The sequence below is a fragment of the Salvelinus sp. IW2-2015 genome, linkage group LG9 (genome assembly GCF_002910315.2).
Source record: "Salvelinus sp. IW2-2015 linkage group LG9, ASM291031v2, whole genome shotgun sequence".
NCBI classification, from domain to species: domain Eukaryota; kingdom Metazoa; phylum Chordata; class Actinopteri; order Salmoniformes; family Salmonidae; genus Salvelinus; species Salvelinus sp. IW2-2015.
The window spans coordinates 17,380,342-17,405,467 of record NC_036849.1 but is presented as its reverse complement, the minus strand read 5'-3'; the positions used below and the strand labels follow the sequence as shown (position 1 = coordinate 17,405,467).

The 25,126-nt window shown below is 40.2% G+C and overlaps 3 protein-coding genes across 4 annotated transcripts; 2 read left to right on the top strand and 1 right to left on the bottom strand.

The window, feature by feature from the left end:
• Positions 1-19: 19 nt before the first annotated feature.
• Positions 20-7,908, top strand: noxred1 (NADP-dependent oxidoreductase domain containing 1). The gene is made up of 7 exons (XM_070445194.1): positions 20-1,151; positions 1,275-1,442; positions 6,359-6,555; positions 6,644-6,824; positions 6,987-7,141; positions 7,254-7,452; positions 7,647-7,908. The coding sequence occupies exons 2-7, from the start codon at positions 1,285-1,287 to the stop codon at positions 7,861-7,863; spliced, it is 1,107 nt and encodes a 368-aa protein (XP_070301295.1). The 5' UTR covers positions 20-1,151; positions 1,275-1,284; the 3' UTR covers positions 7,864-7,908.
• Positions 7,909-8,339: 431 nt separating this feature from the next.
• Positions 8,340-11,683, top strand: LOC111968718 (protein TMED8). The gene is made up of 6 exons (XM_023994541.2): positions 8,340-8,444; positions 9,469-9,580; positions 9,815-9,914; positions 10,003-10,099; positions 10,336-10,629; positions 10,798-11,683. The coding sequence occupies exons 2-6, from the start codon at positions 9,471-9,473 to the stop codon at positions 11,013-11,015; spliced, it is 819 nt and encodes a 272-aa protein (XP_023850309.1). The 5' UTR covers positions 8,340-8,444; positions 9,469-9,470; the 3' UTR covers positions 11,016-11,683.
• Positions 11,684-21,167: 9,484 nt separating this feature from the next.
• gstz1 (glutathione S-transferase zeta 1) lies at positions 21,168-25,058 on the bottom strand. 2 transcript variants are annotated; one of them, XM_023994539.2, is made up of 9 exons: positions 24,776-25,058; positions 24,402-24,453; positions 24,232-24,299; positions 24,046-24,126; positions 23,765-23,890; positions 23,439-23,514; positions 23,290-23,342; positions 21,485-21,534; positions 21,168-21,368 (listed from the first exon to the last, which is right to left on the bottom strand). In XM_023994539.2, the coding sequence occupies exons 1-9, from the start codon at positions 24,803-24,805 to the stop codon at positions 21,242-21,244; spliced, it is 663 nt and encodes a 220-aa protein (XP_023850307.1). In that variant the 5' UTR covers positions 24,806-25,058; the 3' UTR covers positions 21,168-21,241. The 2 variants fall into 2 exon arrangements, with proteins under 2 accessions (XP_023850307.1, XP_023850308.1); XM_023994540.1 differs by lacking the exon at positions 24,776-25,058 and adding an exon at positions 24,536-24,645.
• Positions 25,059-25,126: the final 68 nt, after the last annotated feature.

Here is a 25,126-nt window from a genome sequence, read left to right as displayed (position 1 = left end):
ATGGCGGCAAGGGGAGGAGTGATGGCCGACGGCTTTCCAATTACTGAACTGATAGTTGTTCAGAATCAGAGGGCAGTGTATTTTCCTTCAAAGAAAACACTCCCTCAACTGTTGCAAGGCCCAATGAGTATTACAAGCTGGAAGGATCTGGCTCTGCAGATGTAATTATTTTGAGGTAAAATGGAGTGTCGCTGAAAAGTCAGCGCTGGTGTAAATGAAACACAATTAGACTTGTGGCGGTTGGAGCTAGTGTGAATCAGCTTGTGTTACCTTTTATATCACATTTTCTCTTGCAGTGCCTTCATGGTAATATCATACTGTTGTACTACCATATGTTAGACAGAGGGACTCGTAGGAGCAGCTAGTGTGCAGAGTCAGAGGTCACTGTGCCATACTGTAGATCATAATTGATTACCTTGGCTATAGGATAGGACTGGCTTTTTTTTAATGTTGAGAATCTTTCCATAATGGTAACAGTAGTGCATCATATCCTAACATGGGACAGAGATGAGGAGTGGTGTCAGAAAGAGATGAGTACAGCACGTCTGTAGTTTGTCATATTCAACATTCGCTTATCCTAATTTGTGTCAAATAACACTAATATCTCAACGGGATGCTGTAAGCTATTGAAGTGTATGTCCCCTAACATTTTGTACAGTGTACCATGTATATGTGTGGGCTTCATAACTAACTATTCTATGTAACATTTCTTGCAGACAGAATACTAAAAGACATTCTCAGTAATGTGTTGTGGTTAAAATACATAGATCTGCATTTTCAGTTACAGTAAAATGGGGGTGTTAGACTTTTTGCTGATTATGGCTGTTTAGTGACTCTGAAATACATTATACGAGCATTGCAGGCTACTGTTCTGTGGCACAATTGTCTATGAAGCAATTTTTTTGGGTCATGTTTAAATTGACATTTTATAAATATAAAATTGAGAAGCAGTCTGTGTCCATCTATATTTCACATAAATGTCACTATACTTTTCCCTAAATCCGCTTGTGCTGTCTGCTACTTAGTCTTAAATATCATGCCCATGTTTGCAATATTGTTTGTAGGCATCAGTGGAGGCAACAAAAAAAAGGACACACCCACAGGTTGGTTACCATAGAAACAGTTGGGAAGCAACAAACCGGACAGAGTTGGTAAGTTTGTTGCACTCGCATATCGTTCTGTAAATAATGATACAATATTGTAACATTACACTGTCATGTCATACAATGTGTCGAGTAAACACTGAAACATTGATTTTATCCTCCACTCTGCAGAACTTTTCAGATGTTGGACTTCACTGTAAATCTTAACAGCCTTGGCTTCGAGTGTGGATTAAGTGAATATGAAAAAGATTTCATATTCCTTCGTGCACGCGCTACTGGATTGACTGTATGTGGATGTGTACATGCAGCATTCTTATGCAAACTTGCGTATTCATTGAGGTATGCTTGGAAACTCACAACATCCCACACAATACAGTACAACACTCTAGGCCAGTGGTCACCAACCTTGTCTGAGTCAAGATCACCTTCGCAGTCAAAAAGCATGCTGAGCTCTACTGCTCAGACTTATTTTTTATTTTTACATTAACCTCACACAAACAGTTTTGTAAGAATGAGGTTTGGGTAGTAGGCCTAATACATTATCACAGCATATTGGCTATATGATTGGCCTGCCAATATTGTTAATCAGACCATATTATATTTCAAAACTCAAGCTTTGATACCAAAATAATTAAGTTTAGCACAGTGAGGCACTGTGAAGCGTGAATTGAAATAACTTGCTTTTTTATTTTACTGGACTTATGGTACCTGCATCTGATGGTCAACGACATCAAATCACGACGTCGGTGATCTTCAGGTCGAAAAGTCGGAGCTCTAGAAAGATGCCCGAGTGTCCGACTTGGAATTCCGAGTTGGATGACCGTTCAAAACGATTTTTCCCAACCGCCTCTCACCGTCCCTGGTCTCTCCTTTCCTCCGGTGAGACTGACCAGAGAGAGAGGACACCGTCTTCCACCTGATGGCGAAACTCGAGTCGCACCGCATCTGCCTCATGCACAAATTCATGTTGTTCCTATGACCAGAGAAAGTTAAATATTCCTCTAACTTTAAACAACCGCCACACTACGAGCTGCTAATAATAATAAAACGCAGGGCTATCGAAACTTAGCTACTCATTCATACAGCTGCAGCCCGAGCGGAAGTACGGAAGAGGGCGTTTTGTAATAGTGTTGAATAAAAACATGAACTCACTCATAAAAACAGAAGCTCTTTGCTCTATTCGTTGACAGTCTCTCTGTGGTCATGGTTTTAAAAGTTATTAAATCTTACGTAGGCTAGTAGCTCTATAAACGCTGTAGGAACTGGCAGACCTCTGCTACGCCGAGTGATTTGAGCTATCCGATGGGCAGAGCATAGATGCACTCAATTAGTCACAGATTTACCGTCTGTCGGTAGGTGGAGTTTGTTTCATGGGAACACTTTTCTACCGGTGCGCAGGACTTTTAAATCAATGCACCTACCACAATAGCACAGCAACACTTTTAAAAAGAAGCGCAAGCCTTTATCGTTCGTTGCTTTTCTACAGAAATATTTGGTAATTGACTATGAATGCCTTGAAGATCGACCAGTTGGCGACCACTATGTCTAGGCAATCATTTTGTTAGGCCTACTTAAAAAATAATTAATATTATATACACAGTTGAAGTCGGAAGTTTACATACACTTAGGTTGGAGCTCATTAAAACTCGTTTTTCAACACTCTACAGATTTCTTGTTACCAAACTATAGTTTTGGCAAGTCGGTTAGGACATCTACTTTGTTCATGAACACAAGTCATTTTTCCAACAATTGTTGACAGACAGATTATTTCGCTTATAATTCACTGTATCACAATTCCAGTGGGTCAGAAGATTAACATACACTAAGTTGACTGATAGACTAATTGACATAATTTGAGTCAATTGAGGTGTACCTGTGGATGTATTTCAAGGCTACCTTCAAACTCAGTGCCTCTTTGCTTGACATCATGGGAAATCAAAAGAAATCGCAAGACCTCAGAAAAAAAATTGTAGACCTCCCCAAGTCTGGTTCATCCTTGGGATCAATTTCCAAACGCCTGAAGGTACCACGCTCATCTGTACAAAACATAGTATGCAAGTATAAACACCTTGAACCACGCAGCCGTCATACTGCTCAGGAAGGAGACGCGTTCTGTCTCCTAGAGATAAACCTACTTTGGTGTGAAAAGTGCAAATCAATCCCAGAACAACAGCAAAGGAACTTGTGAAGATGCTGGAGGAAACGGCACAAAAATATCTCTATCATCAGTAAAACGAGTCCTATATCGACAACCTGAAAGGCCGCACAGCAAGGAAGAAGCCACTGCTCCAAAGCCGCCATAAAAAAAGCCAGACTACGGTTTGCAACTGCACATGGGGACAAAGACCATACTTTTTGGAGAAATATCCTCTGGTCTGATGAAACAAAAATAGAAGTGTTTGGCCATAAAGACCATCGTTATGTTTGGAGGAAAAAGAGGGACGCTTGCAAGCCGAAGAACACCATCCCAACCATGAAGCACGGGTGTGGCAGCATCATGTTGTGGGGTGCTTTGCTGTAGGTGTGACTGGTGCACTTCAACAAATATATGGCATCATGAGGATGGAAAATGATGTGGATAATTGAAGCAACATCTCAAGACATCAGTCAGGAAGTTGAAGCTTGGTCCTAAATGGGTTTTCCAAATGGACAATGACCCCAAGCATACTTCCAAAGTTGTGGCAAAATGGCTTAAGGCCAACAAAGTCAAGGTATTGGAGTGGCCATCACAAAGCCCTGATCTCAATCCCATAGAAATTTGTTGGCAGAACTGAAAAAGCGTGTGCGAGCAAGGCGGCTTACAACCTGGTCAGTTACTTTTATTTTATTTATTTCACCTTTTATTTAACCAGGTAGGTAAGTTGAGAACAAGTTCTCATTTCAATTGCGACCTGGCCAAGATAAAGCAAGCAGTTCGACACATACAACACACAGAGTTACACATGGAGTAAAACAAACATACAGTCAATAATACAGTAAAAAATAAGTCTATTACAATGTGAGCAAATGAGGTGAGATAAGGGAGGTAAAGGCAAAAAAAAGGCCATGGTGGCGAAGTAAATACAATATAGCAAGTAAAACACTGAATGGTAGATTTGCAGTGGAACAATGTGCAAAGTAGAGATAGAATAATGGGGTGCAAAGGAGCAAAATAAATAAATACAGTAGGGGGAGAGGTAGTTGTTTGGGCTACATTATAGATGGGCTATGTATAGGTGCAGTAATCTGTGAGCTGCTTTGACAGCTGGTGCTTAAAGCAAGTTACACCAGCTCTGTCAGAGGGAATATGACAACATTTATCCAACTTACTGTGGGAAGCTTGTGGAAGCCTACTCAAAACATTTGACCCAAGTTAAACAATTTAAGGCAATGATAACCAAATACTAATTGAGTGTATGTAAACTTCTGACACACTGGGAATGTGATGAAAGAAATTAAAGCTGAAAGAAATAATTCTCTCTACTATTATTCTGACATCTCACATTCTTAAATAAGTGGTGATCCTAACTGACCTAAAACAGGTAATTGTTACTAGAATTAAATATCAGGAATTGTGACAAACTGAGTTTAAATGTATTTGGCTAAGGTGTATGTAAACTTCCGACTGTGTGTATATATATATATATATATATATATAGTACCAGTACCAGTCAAAAGTACCAGTCAAAAGTTTGGACACCTACTCATTCAAGTTTTTTTTTTTTTTTTTTTATGTAAAACTTTTTTCTACATTGTAGAATAATAGTGAACACAAACTATGAAACTATGTAACCAAAAAAGTGTTAAACCAATTAATTATATTTATTTTGAGATTCTTCAAATAGCCAGCATTGCCTTGATGACAGCTTTGCACACTCTTGGTGTTCTCAACCAGCTTCATGAGGTAGTCACCTGGAATGCATTCAATTAACAAGTGTGCCTTGTTAAAGTTCATTTTGTGGAATTTATTTCCTTAATGTGTTTTGAGCCAATCAGTTGTATGTGACAGGGTAGGTGTGGTATACAGAAGATAGCCCTATTTGGTAAAAGACCAAGTCCATATTATGGCAAGAACACCTCAAATAGGCAAAGAGAAATGACAGTCCATCATTACTTTAAGACATGAAGGTCAGTCAATCTGGAAAATTACAAGAACTTTAAAAGTTTCTTCAAGTGCAGTCACAAAAACCATCAGCGCTATGATAAACTGGCTCTCATGAAGACCGCTACAGGAAAGGAAGAGCCAGTTACCTCTACTGCAGAGGATAAGTTCATTAGAGTTACCAGCCTCAGAAATTGCAGCCCAAATAAATGCTTCACAGAGTTCAAGTAATAGACACATCTCACAATCAACTGTTCAGAGGAGACCGCGTGAATCAGGTCTTCATGGTCGAATGTTGCAAATAAACCACTACTAAAGGACGACCAATAAATAAGAAGAGACTTGCTTGGGCCAAGAAACACGAGCAATGGACATTAGACCAGTGGAAATCTGTCCTTTGGTCTGATGAGTCCAAATTGGAGATTTTTGATTCCAACCGCTGTGTGTTCGTGAGAGACAGAGTAGGTGAACGGATGATCTCCACATGTGTGGTTCCCACCATAAAGCATAGAGGAAGAGGTGTGATGTTGTGGTGGTGCTTTGTTGGTGACACTGTGATTTATTTAGAATTCAAGGCACACTTAACCAGCATGGCTACCACAGAATTCTGCAGCGATACGCCATCCCATCTGGTTTGCATTTAGTGCCACTATCATTTGTTTTTCAACAGGATAATGACCCAACACACCTCCATGCTATGTAAGGGCTATTTGTCCAAGAAGGAGGGTGATGAGTGCTGCATCAGATGACCTGGCATCCACAATCACCCGACCTCAACCCAATTGAGATGGTTTGGGATGAGTTGGACCGCAGAGTGTAGGAAAAGCAGCAAACAAGTGCTCAGAATATGTGGGAACTCCTTCAAGACTGTTGGAAAAGCATTCTTCATGAAGCTGGTTGAAAGAATGCGAAGAGTTTGTAAAGCTGTCATCAAGACAAAGGGTGGCTACTTTGAAAAATCTAAAATATATTATGATTTGTTTAACACTTTTTTGGTTACTACTTGATTCCATATGTGTAATTTTATAGTTTTGATGTCTTCACTATTATTCTGCAATGTAGAAAATAGTAAAAATAAAGAACCTTTGAATGAGTAGGTGTGTTCAAACTTTTGTCTGGTACTGTATATATGAGAGTCTAACAGTAAAATCCATTTTCTTTTTTGTTGAGAAAGCATTGGCCTACCAAGACAAATTGAAGATATAGATATGGTTTTACTGCCATCAAATGTATCTAAAAAAGGAAAAGGTCTGACTGTTGGTGTGCTTGGAGGGGGACACATTGGAAAACAGCTGGTCCAAGTGCTTCTTGAAAAGAATGGCCTAAAACCGTCACAAATCAACATTTCCTCAAGGAGGCCTGAAACTCTAGGTAATTGAAAAATGAAAGGAACAAATGGCATGAACTACAAATATAACAATGTATTGAATGTAATATATTTTCATCTTGTAAATAACAGAGGAATTTGTGAAGAGGGGTATCATGTGTTACTTTGACAACCAGCGATTGGTGGCCTGGGCAGATGTGCTGTTCCTCTGTTGTCTTCCCTCTCACCTACCCAAGGTGTGTGCAGAGCTCCAATCCCACCTACCAAAGCACTGCCTGGTGTACAGCTTCCTCTCTGCCGTACCTTTAAACAGGTAAAAACAATTTTTAAAAATCCCCAAAACCCTTGTGTTATTGGCAAGAAATATTACCTGCTATTCAAATCATAGTCCCCAAAAAATGTCCTCAAAAACTAATATCTTTGTATAACTCCATCAACACCCGCTGGATTTTATATTATGTTGTGTTTTTTAAAGATTGGCACAGCTTCTTGGTCACAGCTTCATTCTCAAACCACAGTATGAGTTTGTGGCTTGTGACTCTGTCAACATGTGGCTTTCCCGAGGTCATGTGACCGCGGCGTTGAAAGACCCAGAAGTAATAGATGCATCCTGTCCTCTTGCCATGAGAGGTAGGTAATTCTTGGTGTGAACACTTACTGCATATTTACTGTACGAAATGTAAATGTCTGATGGTATTTTGAGACATACAAGATAAGATATCTGATACATTTTCATATTTAGGTGGGCTCTGTCTGGATCCAAAGTGGCTGTTTGGGTTGTTGTACAGTCTCTTGAACATGTGCACCGCGGCAAATGTGGGATCCACTGAAGCTCTTGGGCTGATCAATGAGCTGTTCCAGTTAAAAGGTCCAGGCACTGTGGCATTCATCCTGAATAATTTTGTCAATTCCTCCTATGCATCTTCCCTGACACCAGATGAGTGAGTTTTCATTTTGCACACATTTTGTACAAAGGGTTTTTCTTATATGAAAAATTAAATATGTAAGTTAACGTAACCTGTGTTGAAACTCAAACACACAGGAATAGAAAGACAAACATATACTTTTTTTTAAACACAAATGAATGATTAGGCTAACTAACCATACTTTTTAATTTGTCTCCCATGTTGTCAAGGTCTTTCCCCTGGATTAATTTAGTTGATGTTCAGTCTAAGGAGACACCATTATCATGCTTCATATCAAGAAATAACAGTATGCAGGGTTGTCTCTCTGCTCTATACAATTCAGTAATGGTGGATCCACTGAAGGGAAAGAAAGAGACTGGAAAACCGAAAGATGGAACTCTGTCTGTCATAACACCAAGTCATTGTAAAAAATCTGATTTTGTGTGATGTTGATTTACTCTCAAACTGTAACAGAATAAAATAAAGGGATTGAGTATATTTTTTTATCAGATCAATTAATGTACCCTTCAAAATGTATAACAATCTCAGGTTATCATCAGGGCATAGGAATTAGGATCTGGACCATCCACATATCTATCTATCCATCCATCATCAACCAACACCAGGGAATAATTTCTCCACTGCTTTATTCAGTGTTCATCATAATCATCAAGCTGTAGACCTAGTTGACGTGGCTTGGTCTGGACACGAAATTATTAAGTTTTCCCCTCAACAAAATCTTAGTATTTTCCCTGAGTGTAATTAACATTTTGACTGTCAGTCACGGTAATATTACTGTAGCCGCAGGTGCGATGTTAATCACATGATGTTAATCACGTGATTAACATCGTCAAATTCCGCTAACACTCGTTAAATTACGGAAGTACCAAAATCTGTTATTTTCCCTACGGGGATTTTTCTGCGCAGTCTGAACGGAGTTGACAGATAACGTTAGCTACATTTCCGGAGAAAACCTTGAAACTAACCAAGCAGGAATCCAACAAATCATTATCACATGATTATCTGAGGTAGGTTTTTTATTTATTTATTAAAAACTTGTTGACAAGTGACAATGTGTCAAAGAATGTCAGAAGATCATCCGACCAGCTAGCTAGCAATTTTCAAGAAAGCTATACTAGCTAGCTAGCATACGTCCAGCTCAGCAGGGTGCAGTCATTACTCCGCAGCTTGCAACTAGCAACCAAATTGGTTACAAATGTTGAAATTATATGACCAAACAGATAGCTAGCAATGTAACTTTGTAACCGCGCGCGCATCAGTCTGATTTTGACGTTAGCTAGGCAGCATCGTATTAGTGGAAACCGTTCTCAGGGCAGACCTGGTTGTAGCTATATGTTCCAAGTCGCGTCGGGGACAATTTTAGCTAACGCGTTTCCTAACCTTAACCTAATTATCATAACCTGCTGTGTATGTTATCCTGTTTCGAAAAGTCACTTCTGTTGGTCAAAACCGGCAGACACGCCCAGGGAACAGTCTTGGTTTCCAATGCTATACAGCATTTTTTTGTGTGTTTCATTCTGTATTTGTTTTTATTTGATGCATGAACTGAATGCCTTCCAGACATTCTCCTCTAATATGATGGTAACCTGCATTTTAGTGCTGAAGACAGGTATGTGCAATAGGGAGGAGGGAATACAGTACGCGATTTAGTTTTTTTCCCTAAATTCTATGTGGAGTGCCAGGGTGGGATCAATGTGCCCTCCGCGTTCGCAAATTAACTGGCTAGCTTGCTAGCTACTTCCAGACACAGATGAGAGAACACATCACTCTGACCATTTTACTCGCCCTAGCAGAGCTGGTTATTCAGAGCGTTGGTGACTATATGCTGCTGGAAACATTTTAATGACGCATTTTTTTTGCCGATGTTTACTGACACCGGACATATTAAACGGATGTTGAGCGTTCGTAAATTCGTCAGTTATTCTGCGCTCTGGCACACAGACGAGAGCTCTGAAAAGTGAAGATAGCCAGAGTGAATTTACGAACACACCCCTAGAGCGAGACTGAAAAGTGTTTATCCATTCATTTTAGCGATGGAGAAATTAGAGGCTACATCGGAGCTTCAATCCAGATTGACAGCGTTGTCCGCTTCCTCTTTCCCTGGGATAACGTCGAAAAACTGGGAGACCAATCCTCTAGACAGGTAACTCACCTGTTGCTGATATACCTACTCTGATATTTAGCTTTTTAGCTACAGTACTTCATTCCTGAAACATGTGACATACCTAAATACAATTTAAATACATTACAAAAATGTTGAATATTTGTAATGCATTTCCATTTTTTTTTTTTTATGTATGCCTCACAAAGCACAATTGCATTGCATGTTGAATTGTGATTAAACGTTTTATTAGAATGGTCATCTGTCTGTGTACAGGCTCCAGAGCACAGATCTCTCAAATAACTCCAACCACCCAATAAGCAACCCTGATATGGATGTAAGGAATGACACAGAGGGGTTCAACCAGCCAGCTGAGGTAAACATCATGTCTGCCTAAAAAATGACTTGGCAATAATGAATATACTGCAAGCACCTACAGACTTGTTGCATGTGTGTGTTTTCAGGTTAATCAGGAGGCTCCTGGTGGGCAGCAGGCCATGGGGGGAGATGTTGAGGAGAACAGCCGAAGTGGGAATAGTCAAAACCCTGGAGAGAGAAAAGGTGACACACTAGTGTTTCACAACTCCTGACACTTAAGATAACTCATATCTTTCATCCATGTTCTGGAGTCTGATGTTTGTATTGCAACTTACTGATAACATAATGATCATGCTGAAAATGTACATTTGACAAAGCATCTCTAATTGTGTGATACTCCACTATCACACACATTTTGAACACTGCTCAGGTTTGGTTCCCATGTTGTCCTCACATATAGTCTATGGTTGTTGCTCTAGTCCAAATGCCCCCGCTAAAGCCTCCTTCCACGTGGACGTCCATGGCAATGAAGGAGCTTAAGGCCAAGCTGCGACTGGAGAAGGACAGTGTGGTGGCAGTGTACAGAGGAGACATTATGACAGTACATGTGCCAACTGTCCCTGAGGGAAAGCGGGTGTGCTGGGAGTTTGCCACAGATAGCTATGACATAGGCTTTGGAATCTACTTTGACTGGACCCCTGTTACCAGCCGGGCCATCACGGTCCACATCAGCGAATCCAGTGATGATGAAGATGAGGAAGATGAGCTAGAAGGTCAGTAAGCATCTCCTCTTTTGGTTAGAAATTGTTTAGTTACCAACACATTTTTTTATATTTCAAAATCTGAAAGTCTTGGCAATGTCTTTGATGATAACTGATCTCAGATCTGTAATTTATCTAGTTGAGGTTGTTGTCTTGAAGACTATTTGTTGACTCCTGCAGGACCTGTCAACACAGGGGATGTTGAGAAGGGGTCCAAATCATTGGCCAACTCCAACCTAGGGGAAATCTTACCTGTGTATCGTCAGGACAGTCACATGGCAGTGCAAGGTGGCAGTCATGAGTATCCAGGCGAGGGCACTTACCTTCTGAAGTTTGATAACTCCTACTCACTATGGCGAAATAAGACTCTGTACTATAGGGTGTATTACAGTGCCTGAGGATCCAGTCCACTATTGCATATGAATGTATGACTTCGCTTCAAATAATTATGATATCTATTTTTGATTCCATAGAATAATTTTGGGTTAATTATAGGTGCATATATTTTTTATCACAATCAGCTGGTGTTGCTCGCTCTAAGGCTACATTTAAAATCTGAGAGGACCAGAGAATTATGTGTTTTACTTACTTTTTCATGTGTTTTACTGTGTTTATAGAGCAATATTTTATGAAGCTTTTGTGTTTGTGCCATGTTCTGGTGTGTTTAAAAGTTTTGTGCAGTGAGTTAAGGCAAATTGCCCATATTTTCAAGATATATATTCTATATATAGTATAGATTTTATTCAGACACAATTTCAGTGGTGGCAGCAATCAGGGAACACTGATAGAAAGAGGATTTGCTCGGTCAAAAGCATAAACAGGAGAGGTGCTCCATAGAACTGGGAGGTTTTCTTTTTGTGTCTACACATTGTTTGATATCATATAATGTTGGTGTGTACTTCATGTATGTCAATTTTTTTTTTTTATGTCACCTTGAATTGTATGATGATCCCAATGCAGTATCTTAAACAATATTCCTGTACAACAATTCCATTATTCTTCTGCATATTGTGATTGGAATGAGTAATTATGTTAATGAAAGTGTATTGGATGTTTTTCTGAGTCCAATCCTAAAGCAAATGGTTACCGCCTGTCTTATTGACAAATAAAAGCCATCCCTAGCACAAAAGGTTATTTTATGTAAAATTGATTCAATATTTACATTGCCAAATCCCTATTTAGTTAGCAGGTTGTCAGGCGATGGGTTGATCTTGGTGGACAATCACATGAGACTATTGTAGATAGAGAAATATTTTGAATCTGTTAGTATGTGTGACTTGGATTGTCCCTTTTTTTAGAGTAAAATGTTATGTACCAATCTCTGTAAAGGAAGATCATTTTGAGTGTTGTTTCTGTGATGTGCATATGTGTTGTGTAGCGCTGTATGCACCTAATCATGTTCTAAATTTGATTATAGCCGCCCACACGTAATTTCCAAAAATGTTTGTACCTCATCCGTCTGTGTTGTGCATGTTTCCAAAGATCATGAATTGTGCTGCTAAAATATAAGGCAACTGAAAATAAGTTTCAGCTTTGTATTATACAGTATGTGTTTCTGTTATAAGTTTTCACAATAAAGAGTCTCATTTGCATTACAGTATGTTACATTTCTACAGCTCTGCCTCATTTGTGTCATTGTATTATGAAGTAGCCAAGTATAGAGAGCTTGGTCTCAGCCAATTAATATATTGATCAAAGCTTTTGGGGTGCATATGTTTGTTACAGTAATGGCTGGCTTTATGTGAAAGCATTGGTGTAAACCTAAGTGCAACAACCCTCTGAACTGAAAGCATATACACTACATGACCAAAAGTATGTGGACACTTCGAACATCTCATTCCAAAATTATCGGCATTAATATGGAGTTGGTCTCCCCCTTTTGCTGCTATAACAGCCTCCACTCTTCTGTGAAGGCTTTCCACTAGTTGTTGGAACATTGCTGCGGGGACTTGCTTCCATTCAGCCACAAGCGCATTAGTGAGGTTGGGCACTGATTTTGGGTGATTAGGCCTGCTCGCAGTCGGCGTTCCAGTTCATCCCAAAGGTGTTCGATTGGGTTGAGGTCATAGCTCTGTGCAGGCCAGTCAAGTTCTTCCATACCAATCTCGACAAATCATTTCTGTATGGACCTCGCTCCTAAAAACCAATGAGGAGATGGGAAAGGCGGGACTTGTAAGCGCGTCAAGCATCACAAATAGAACAAAGTTCTATTTTAGCGCCTGGCTACGCAGATGCTTGTTGACGCTCGTGAGCAGTGTGGGTACAATGATTGAATAACATGTATGTGTACATTTATTTTGCAATGCTCGTGCGAGCGGTGTACATGCTGACCAGACCGTGCGCATGTTGATTTTGTCCACCCACACCAGACACGATAAGGACACGCAGGTTGAAATATCAAAACAAACTCTGAACCAACTATATTAATTTGGGGACAGGTTGAAAAGCATTAAACATTTATGGCAATTTTGCTAGCTAGCTTGCTGCTGCTAGCTAATTTGTCCTGGGATATAAACATTGGGTTGTTATTTTACCTGAAATGCACAAGGTCCTCTACTCTGACAATTAATCCACAGATAATGGTAAACTGAGTATGTTTCTAGTAATCTCACTTTCAGGCTTCTTCTTTGGACTTTATATGGCGGTTGGCAACTAACTTTGAGGTGCATTACCACTGCCAACTGGAGTGGAGTGTGGACCTAAGTTCATCTTTCAATCACCCACGTGGGTAGAAACTCTTCAAAACCAATGAGGAGATGGGAGAGGCAGGACTTGCAGCGCATCATGTGTCACAAATAGACCCAAGTTCTATTTTAGCGCCTGGCGCAAGCAGTGGGTGCAATGATTTATGTGTACATTTATTTTGCGACGCGAGCGGTGGTCAGCATGCAGGCATAAGCTACAGACAAACACAATTGCATTTTATCAAAGGCAATTTGAATACACAGAAATACCATGATGAGATCCTGAGGTCCATTCTGAGGCCCATTTTTTTTTAAAGGTATCTGTGACCAACGGATGCATATCTGTATTCCCAGTCATGCAAAATCCATAGATTAGGGCCTAATACATTTATTTAAATTGTCTGATTTCCTCATAGGAACTGTGACTCAGTAAAATCTTTCAAATTGTTGCATGTTACTTTTATTTTGTTCAGCATATATTGAAAATGTACAGAACGACAAGCTGGAGACCATACCTCACAAACAGTGAGCAAAATCTTCCCATACACTCCACTCCTCCATTTCTCTGTTGCCTCTTGGACAAGGTCAGCATTCCAATCTCCCTCCCAAGTAATGCACCTTCAAAACAGGCAATATAGACCTTATATTCAGTGGCTTGCAAAAGTATTCACCCCCCTTGGAATTTTTCCTATTTTGTTGCCTTACAACCTGGAATTAAAATAGATTTTTTGGGGGTTTGTATCACTTGATTTACACAATATTTGCAAAATATTTTTTCTTGTGAAACAAACAAGGAATAAGACAAAAAAAACAGAAAACTTGAGCTTGCATAACTCTTCATCGCCCCCAAAGTCAATACTCTGTAGAGCCACCTTTTGCAACAATTACAGCTGCAAGTGTCTTGGGGTATGTCTCTATAAGCTTGGCACATCTAGCCACTGGGATTTTTACCCATTCTTCAAAACTGCTCCAGCTCCTTCAAGTTAAATCTGCTCCAGCTCCTTCAAGTTAAAACTGCTCCAGCTCCTTCAAGTTAAAACTGCTCCAGCTCCTTCAAGTTGGATGGGTTCCGGTGGTGTACAGCTATCTTTAAGTCATACCACAGATTCTCAATTGATTGAGGTCTGGGCTTTGACTAGGCCATCCCAAGACATTTAAATGTTTCCCCTTAAACCATGCTTAGGGTCATTGTCTTGCTGGAAGGTGAACCTCCCTCCCAGTCTCAAATCTCTGGAAGACTGAAACAGGTTTCCCTCAAGAATTTCCCTGTATTTAGCGCCATCCATTTCCTTCAATTCTGACCAGTTTCCCAGTCCCTGCTGAAGGAAAGCATCGCCACAGCATGATGTTGCCACCACCATACTTCACCTTGGGGATGGTGTTCTCGGGCTGATGAGTTTGTGCCAGACATAACATTTTCCTTGATGATCAAAAAGCTACATTTTAGTCTCATCTGACCAGAGTACCATATTCCATATGTTTGGGGGTCTCTGCCTTTTGGCGAACACCAAACTTGTTTGCTTATTTTTTTCTTTAAGCAATGACTTTTTTCTGGCCACTCTTCCGTAAGCACCGCTCTGTGGAGTGTACGGCTTAAAGTGGTCCTATGGACAGATACTCCAATCTCCGCTGTGGAGCTTTGCAGCTCCTTCAGGGTTATCTTTGATCTCTTTGTTAACTCTCTGATTAATGCCTTCCTTGCCTGGTCCATGAGTTTTGGTGGGCGGCCCTCTCTTGGCAGGTTTGTTGTGGTGCCATATTCTTTACATTTTTTAATAATGGAATTAATGGTGCTCCGTGGGATGTTCAAAGATTCTGATATTTTTTTATAACCCAACCCTGATCTGTACTTCTCCACAACTTTGTCCCTGACCTGTTTGGAGCACTCCTTGGTCTTCATGGTGCCGCTTGCATGGTGGTGCCCCTTGCTTAGTGGTGTTGTAGACTCTGGGGCTTTTCAGAACAGGTGTATATATACTGAGATCATGTGACACTTAGATTGCTCACAGGTGGACTTTATTTAACTGATTATGTGACTTCTGAAGGTAATTGGTTGCACCAGATCTTATTTAGGGGGTGAATACATATGCACGCACCACTTGCCTGTTTTTTATTTTTTATAATTTTTTGAAACAAGTTAGTTTTTTCATTTCACTTCACCAATTTGGTATGCCCATTATATGAAATCCACTGTATGGGCATTTTTGCAATTGTTATTAATTAGAATGAATGTAGGTCTAATGTACATTGTTTGGGCAGACAGAGTACCAATCCTCTGTGGCTTCACATCCTGGCTAACCAGAACATCATCTGAGATGGTTGTCTTGTTTGATAAGAACGCCCATTCTTCCAAGACCGAATACCGTGAGTTGTTTGGCAGTGGCAATGGAACATGCGCTAGGTGGCAATGGCGATTGGACCTGCTACAAGAGATACAAATCAAATCAAATTTTATTTTATTGGTCACATACACATGATTAGCAGATGTTATTGCGGGTGTGGCGAAGTTCTTGTGCTTCTAGCTCCGACAATGCAGTAATATCTAACGAGTAATATCTAACAAATTACACAACATATACCCAATATACACAAATCTATGTAGGGTAGGAATGAATTAAGACTATATACATATGGACGAGCGATGTCAGAGCGGAACGGACTAAGATACAGTAGAATAGTATAGAATACAGTATATACATATGAGATGAGTAATGCAAGATATGTAAAGCATTAAGTGAATGAGATACCGTAGAATAGTATAGAAAACAGTATATACATATGAGATGAGTAATGCAAGATATGCAAACATTAGTAAAGTGACTAGTGTTCCATTCCTTAAAGTGGCCAGTTATTTATAGCCTATGCCTATAGGCAACAGCCTCTAATGTGCTAGTGATGGCTGTTTAACAGTCTGATGGTCTTAATATAGAAGCTGTTTTTCAGTCTATCGGTCCCAGCTTTGATGCACCTGTATTGACGTCGCCTTCTGGATGATAGCGGGGTGAACAGGCAGTGGCTCGGGTGGTTGATGTCCTTGATGATCTTTTTGACCTTCCTGTGACATCGGGTGCTGTAGGTGTCCTGGAGGGCGGGTAGTTTGCTCCCGGTAATGCGTTGCACACTACCCTCTGGAGAGCATTGCGGTTGCGGGTGGTGCAGTTGCCGTACCAGGCGGTGATACAGCCCGACAGGATGCTTTCAATTGTGCATCTGGAAAAGTTTGTGAGGGTTTTAAGTGACAAGCCAAATTTCTTTAGCCTCCTGAGGTTGAAGAGGCTCTGTTGCACCTTCTTCACCACACTGTCTGTGTGGGTGGTCCATCTCAGTTTGTCAGTGATGTGTACGCCAAGGAACTTGAAGCTTTCCACCTTCTCCACTGCGGTCCCGTCGATGTAGATAGGGGGGTGCACCCTCTGCTGTTTCCTGAAGTCCACGATCATCTTCTTTATTTTGTTGACGTTGAGTGAGAGGTTGTTTTGCAGGCACCACACTCCCAGAGCCCTCACCTCCTCCCTGTAGGCTGTCTCCTCATCGTTGGTAATCAAGCCTACTACTGTTGTGTCGTCTGCAAACTTGATGATTGAGTTGGAGGCATGCTTGTCCACAAAGTCATGGGTGAACAGGGAGTACAGGAGGGGGCTGAGCACACACCCTTGTGGGGCCTCAGTGTTGACGATCAGCGGAGTGGAGGTGATGTTTCCTACTTTCACCACCTGGGGGCGGCCCGTCAGGAAGTCCAGGACTCAGTTGCACAGGGCGGGGTTCAGGCCCAGGGCTTCAAGCTTAATGATGATTTTGGAGTGTACTATGGTGTTGAATGCTGGGCTAAAGTCATTAAACAGCGTTCTTACATAGGTATTCCTCTTGTCCAGATGGGATAGCCCAATATAGGACCTCGGATTAATTCAGAGGTCTAATATTGGGTAAGACACCGAAAACATTTCTGCTGTGAACTGCAAGGATAAAGATTGGGAATAATGTTAGCTGAAATTGGGGGTTTGCTGCATGCCCACAAAAAAAAATGAAACAACCAAAAACCTGATAGCTACCTGAAAAACTGAAGGGGTGACTCGCAAAAGGACCAGAGGACAAAAAAGGTTTGGCGTCCCATCTTTTATCCACAAAAAAACTGCAGATTGTCCCAATTGCACCAGGCCAAATTCTCTGGCTACAGCTCTGGTGGGCATTCCTGTAGTCAGCATTCCAATTGAATGCTCCCTCAACTTGACACATCTGTGGCATTGTGTTGTGTGACAAAACGGCACATTTTAGAGTGGCCTTTTATTGTCCCCAGTACAAGGTGCACCTGTAATGATCATGCTGTTTAATGCCACACCTGTCAGCTCGATGGATTATCTTGGCAAAGGAGAAATGCTCACTAACAGGGATGTAAACTAATTTGTGCACAACATTTTAGAGAAATAAGCTTTTTGTGCATATGGAACATTTCTGGGATCTTTTCTTTCCGCTCATAAAACATGTTGCATTTATATTTTTGTTCAGTTTTGTTATTGTGACACACATCACATTATGAATGAAACACTGAACAGGTACTTCATTCCTCTTGGCAGCAAAGCTGTCATCATGGCAAAGGGTGGCTACTTTGAAGATTCTAAAATATAAAATATATTTTGATTTGTTTAACACTTTTTGGGTTACTACATGATTCCATGTGTTATTCTACAGTGTAGAAAATAGTAAAAATAAAGAAAAACCTGTGAATAAGTAGGTGTCCAATCTTTTGACTGGTACTGTATATAACAAAAAAACAATACAATTAAACAAATCACACCAAATTAGTGCACTAGGCCTTTATTATTCCTGTATGAGTGGAGAAAAATACTAATCAGCAGACTGTCGACAGCACCCAAAACATCTTCCCACGGCCATGAAGTAGGGGAGAGAAATTGCACCTATGCGTTTATCTTCATGGCATTTGAAAAATAAGACCCCCAGACGGATAGTGATTGGGAAGGGGTCGCTTCGGATGGACCCCTGAAGCTGTTATTACCACTCAGAAGGACACTGCTTAAGCATCTAGTGTCAGGCGGTGGGTGTAGCTGGTACACGAAGTCAGGCGCAGGAGAACAGCGATGAGTGAACAACGCACTTTACTTAAAAAAATAGCACAAGTAACAGTACCAATGTGCGAACAATAACGGTTGCCACAAAACACGGGTGAAAACAGCACCCAGACAAAACCAGCCTGAAACGTACCGACCTCAACAAATAACAATCACACACAAAGACATGGTGGAAACAGAGGGTTAAATACATGACCAGTAATTGGGAAATGAAAACCAGGTGTGTGTGAAAACGAGACAAAACAAATTGAAAATGAAAAATGGATCGGCGATGGCTAGAAGACCGGCAACGTCGACCGGCAACGCCGAACACCGCCCGAACAAGGAGAGACATCGACTTCGGCAGAAGTCGTGACATCTAGTCCCATGAAAAGGAAACTATCTAGAGAGAACAGTGTTGTGGAGAAGACTGGAATGATGAAGACAAATTGCAGAGCCGGTCAGAATTCTCAATCAAATAAGTAATTTATTTCAAATGCCAGATATTCTATTGTATATAAATTATTAAGGATATTTTATTTTCAGTTTGTCCATCAAAGCGCTGAAGCCATAACATGTGTCTGAGTGATCCCGAGATGGTCATTGTCATTGGAGGAGCGTATGACCAAACCCGCTGTGAGGACTCCCAATGGAAAATGGAAATAGGTGAGATGAGTCGACTGTTTCCTAATATTGATAACTTGTGTAAAACAATTGGGAGAGATTTTGTCCTGTGCCATCTTATTAAAATGCCCTATTTTGTCCTGTGCCATCCAAGCTGCTGTCCTGGAGACAAGGCCTACAGTAACGCTCTACATTTTTAACCCAGAGTTTGAGCTCTGGTACCAAACCATTGTGGAGGGATCTGACCTCTACCTAGGATTGGGTCAATGTTCCTTGATTATATTTCTGTAGAGGCATTGGGCTATTACAATACTTTGCTTAATGTATTTAACCATTACAGGACGACAGTGTTTATTTAACAAACAGTTTTTATGTTTACTTTTTTGTCCAACCGGTTGCTCATTTTTGGTGGCAGGAAGACTGCAACCTACCTGAACAACCTCAACATTTTGCATCTCGGTAAGGCTGTGACAAAGAGTAGTGATTTGGATTACTCTACACAAAGCTAGTTACAACTTAATCTTCAAATGCAATTTTCTTTATTTTAGCAAAAGGCTTTTTGGAGTACACAGCTGTGAAATATGAGATCATGCCATCACTGCCTCGAGGATGATTTTATTCAACCTTGTAATATGTAAACGCAATGCCTATCTGATTTTTTTCATCTTTTGGATATCTAGGACATCAACATGTATTTGCTATGATGAAAAACAATTTCTAAATTGCCACACAGACCAATATTGTGACCATTCTTTTTTAAATGACTGATTTAATTCTATGCTATTTGTTAATCTTATATTTATTACTGTAATCTACACAATGATGTCTGGATTGATGTAGAAATGCCTTTTTACTTTGATAACGTTGCCCTATCTCGTCTGTGTGATCAGATATCATGCAGCACTGCCAGTATCAGACAACAGGATGCTGGTCAGTGGAGGTTCTAGTGCTATTGGTGCCTTGCAGGACATCCATATCTTCAACGTGGGTGAATACACCCTCAACCAGCCCTATCTTGTTTTCAAGAAAGTTAAAATGGTAATCCAGCATCATTCATTTTCAAATTCTATGAATAAAAATCTGTTTTAGGTTCTTTTCAGACACCAGTATGTGGAGTTCAGTGGTATCCCCTCTGCTCTGCGCCAAGCCTCGTGCCGGACACAGCATGATCAACCTGGGAGGTTCTGTCCTCCCAGACACTGTCAAACAGAAGCAGGGCGAGCATACCAACACCCACAGCACTCTGCTGGTGTTTGGGGGCTCAGACTGCGCCGGGATTTTCTTCAATGACACAGTGAAGTGCACAGTGGAGATCCCTGGAGATAAGAGACTGGACCTTAAGGAGAGACTATAACAGCCTTATGGGGAATAAGGGGGGAAAATTTGACTTTTTATCCCTGTGTCTGGCTTACAAATTCTGAATGATATGAGTGAATGTATCATGGGCAGAACTAATACAGGGACTGTTGAGTCCTTTGTATTTGCTCTTCTGTGTAATGGCTCTGTTACATTAGGCTTAGATGTAATTAAGTCTTCAGTAACAGTTTTATTGTGGCCACTGAAGGCTGTAGTCTAGCCTGATTTGCTCTTTTCCTGGAGGGGGATTTTGATTGTCAATTATGGTGCAAGTTATGCCTTTTTAATCACACTGTTGTCAGGTGTCTGACATTACATTATGGGTTGTTAACTTTTTTATATTGATTTTTTAAGTGGCATTCTCCCCATCTGAGAAATGGTATAGGCACCAGATCTAACAAACAACATCTCTCCTGTGTTCTAGATATTTTCTCACCAATGTGTGTTGAAAGCAAAGAACTTTCTATTTAATTTAAAAAATTTAAGCATGGGTTAATGAACTTCTGCATGATATTAGTTGAACTTCAGCTATTTTGCTAAACCAATTATTAAACAAAGAGCAGACAGCCATTTCCACTTTCCTCATGTGTATACCAGTGGGCTGGTATTGGGCACTTTCATGTTTTCTATTGTATTTATCTTCACAAATCCACTATGTTCCAGTGTCATGTTGGGCATATGTCAAGATGGGGGAACGTGCTGTATCAGAGGTTAAAATGTACATATTCAAACTCAACTTCTCATCATACAAGTAATACATGGTCTTAACCCAAACATTCTTTATTTTAGTCTTATTTCAAGTCACGAGATTGAAACCAAATGATTCATATCAAAGAATTTTATTGAAGTATTCAATGATGATGGCACAACTGGCTCCTGTAGATGTCAGAGGGGTTCTCATGTACATATGTCAGCAGGTGTGTCTGGTTGGCAAGATGGATGACTCACTTTGAAAGCGTCTACCTTCATTAAGGTTTGGTTTAGCCTTTTGATAGTTGGGAACTGATCAACGTCCACTTTGAACCTGTTTGGCAAATGTAAAAAGTCTCTTCATTTGGGTTGTATGTTCAGTGTAAAATTTGTCTCATGCTGTGGTGTTTTTCTGTTCCAGTTCTGACTGAATGATGGAGGGTGCCTTACCGTTCAGCATTATAGACTTGAGGGACGAGACAGATGTCTGCCATGGAGATCTAAGAGGTAAACATTATTTAGTTAAATCAAGAATTCCTCAACTTAGTGAGGTCTACTGTAGAACAACGTCACACATCCATACTGACTTTACACACATTCACATACTGTACAATCATCATATACAGTGCCTTCAGAAAGTATTCACACCCCTTGACTTTTTCCACATTTTGTTATTAGTCTAAATTTAAAATGGATTAAATTGAGATTGTGTCACTGGCCTACACACAATACCCCATAATATAAAGTGGAATTATGTTTTTAGACATTTTTTGAAATTCATTAAAAGATTAAATGTCTAGTCAATAAGTATTCAACCCCTGTGTTATGGCAAGCCTAAATAAGTTCAGGAGTAAACAATGAATATCCCTTTGAGCATGGTGAAGTTATTAATTATACTTTGGATGGTGTATCAATACACCCAGTCACTACACAGACACAGGTGTGTTTCCTAACTCAGTTGCTGGAGCGGAAGAAAACCGCTCAGGGATTTCACCATGAGGCCATTGGTGATTTTAAAACAGTTACAGAGTTTAATGGCTGTGATGGGAGAACTGAGGATGGATCAACAACATTCTAGTTACTCCACAATACTAAGTGAAAAGGAAGCCTGTACAGAATAAAAATATTCCAAAACATGCACCCTGTTTACAAAAAGGCACTAAAAGTAAAACTGCCCCAAAAAAAGTCGAATGAACTTTATGTACTAAATACAAAGTGTTATGTTTGGGGCAAATACAACACACCCCTCTTCATATTTCAACCATGGTGTTGGCTGCATCATGTTATGGGTATGCTTGTCATCGGCAAGAACAAGGGAGTTTTTTAGGATAGAAAAAACAGAATTGAGTTAAGCACAGGCAAAATCCCTGAGGGAAACCTGGTTCAGTCTGCTTTCCAACAGACACTGGGAGACAAATTCACCTTTCAGCAGAACAATAACCTAAAACACAAGGCCAAATATACACTGGAGTTGCTTACTAAGACGACAGTGAATGTCCCTGAGTTGCCTAGTTACAGTTTTGACTTAAATCAGCTTGAACATCTACGGCAAGACTTGAAAATAGCTATTTAGCAATGATCAAGAACAAACTTTACAAAGCTTGAAGAATAAAAATAAATAAATGTACAAATATTGTACAATCCAGGTTCGCAAAGCTCTTAGACTTAACCAGAAAGACTCACAGCTGTAATTGCTGCCAAAAGTGATTCTAACATGTATTGACTTAAGTAAATGAGATATTTCTGTATTTCATTTTCAATAAATTTGCTAAAATGTCTAAACATTTTCATTGTCATTATTTGGTATTGTGTGTACATGGGTGTGAAAAATATCTACTTAATCCATTTTGAATTCAGGCTGTAACAACAAAATGTGGAATAAGTCAAGAGGGTATGAATACTTTCTGAAGGCACTGTATGCTGCTGCTACTCTTGTTTATCATATCCATGATGCCTAGTCACCTTACTCCTATACAAATCTAACCCTATCACTCCAGTATCCCTGCACAATGTAAATATGGTATTGGCACTGACCCTGTATATAGCTTACTTTCTTGTGTTCTTATTTCTATTTCTCGTGTATTTTTGTTCTACTTTTTTTTGTACTACTGATATTGATTACTGCATTGTTGGGAATGAGCAAGCAAGAAAGGCATTTCACTCTACTTGTGCGTGTGAAAATAAAAAACCTAACTTGAGATACTTAGCTTAACACTGCCACTGTGTTTTTATGTGATGAACGAGTGTCCCCTCACCTCGTCCCCTACGCAGTACTTGCTAGCCGTCTCTTTCAGAATTGGCTCCAAGGCTGAGGAGAAACACACAGTGACATGGAGTCAGGCCTGTAATGGCTGTCTGGAGATGAGCTATAGTGGCATGTTGAATGTAAGGCTATTCTAGCCACCTTCAAAACCTCTTTGGATGAAATGCTGCGCCCACTGCAACTTCTCTGCTCCAATCTTCTGTAGCACGTACAAATTCTGAAATACAAAATGATCAGTCATGACTGAGTACCTCTACAGTCATCACCATCATAATTGTTGCAATGGTCATTCAACCATGATGTCAGCATGTCTGAGGTTCTGCCATTTGATTTTGCTTTCCTTCCATACAGTAAACCTAGTTTGTTTTGCAAACAAGGTCAGAGATCTGCAGTGGACTGGTGTGCTTTCAATTTGTTGTATTCTTTTCTCTCGTTTACCCACATTCTTTGTGCTGTAATTCCCTCACCTGCACAGGCTGGATCCCGGAGGCGATGAGGTCAGAGATCATGCGCACCTGGGCACGCTTCTTTGGGTCTGCAGGGAGAAGCCTGGGTCCTGGTCTGGTCTCCTCAATGTACTGGATCACTGCCAGCTGAGTGTGAGTGGATAGGTCTTATCATTATTGTCAGTAGTCAATGTTATATTTTGGGAATATGGAGCTAGATTTGAGGTTCTTTTGACTTTTATCAGTATCTCAAAAGTACATAACTGTTAACAGTGACAAACCAATAACATTATTGGACTCACCGACTGTGACAGGGTGATGCCATCAATTTGGACAGCAGGCACTTGTTGCATAGGGTTTAATGCCTTGTATTGGTCTGTAAGCTGAAATATACAATAGGTACAGTGTGAGGACATTATATCTAATATACCATTATAGAGGTTAATTACCTCTACCTGATGAAAAAGCATGATGTATGACGAAGTTACCTGCTGACCCCCATCTTTGATAAGATTGACTGGAACTTGGTCAAATTCAATACCTTTCAGAGCAAAAGCTGGAGGAAGCAAAGTAGGTTATTTCTTTCCAGGGTCAAAGCCAGACAATTTTCTAATGCTGTAAAGTAGGCAGAGATGTAGAAGACTACATAGGAACTTACCAATTCGAACCCTCCAAGAACATGAACTCCTGAAATATCCATGAAGTATGGGCTAAAGGGGAGAAAAATAAATCAGTTCACGTGATAACAATACAATATTATCATATCGTACTGAACTTTCCTCATTGATTCACCTTTGTTTGAGTTGCCATAGTATTCAGACAGATCTGGCGTTCAACGATTACAAGTTCCTAACGCTAATAAAAAAAATCTCAGTTTCTAGCGGCCAATAGAATGCTTTCTCAAATACCCCTCCTCCTTGTTTTTTTTGGTCTATGACTAAGCACTCTCCCAGTAACTTTCTGCAAATATTTCCACATTTTAGTATCGCACACGTGTCTACTTGCAAGCAATAATTGATAGAATAGGCATACCTTTGTGAGGCATGCGAGTGAGAGCCGCATTGCAGGTTATAAGTAGGCTAGAGACAATAAACTATTACTGTTGTGCAAATAAACTACTTTGACAATGACATGTCACAGAATCTACTCTGATTCTTCGATCACGGCTGGCAGTTATGCGATTTTGCCTATGCGCAATGATACAAACTGGCAATCGTTTCCTGTATCACGCGTATTATAAATTCCACCGTGTTTCATAAATGTAGCTATATTATAACATTTGGTGATAAACTCTGACAGACATTACGTAAATGAACCAGTTGAGTTGTCAAAAAGACTGATCCGCGTTGTATCCAATGAAATACTTGCTTTGAGATCGTTTTT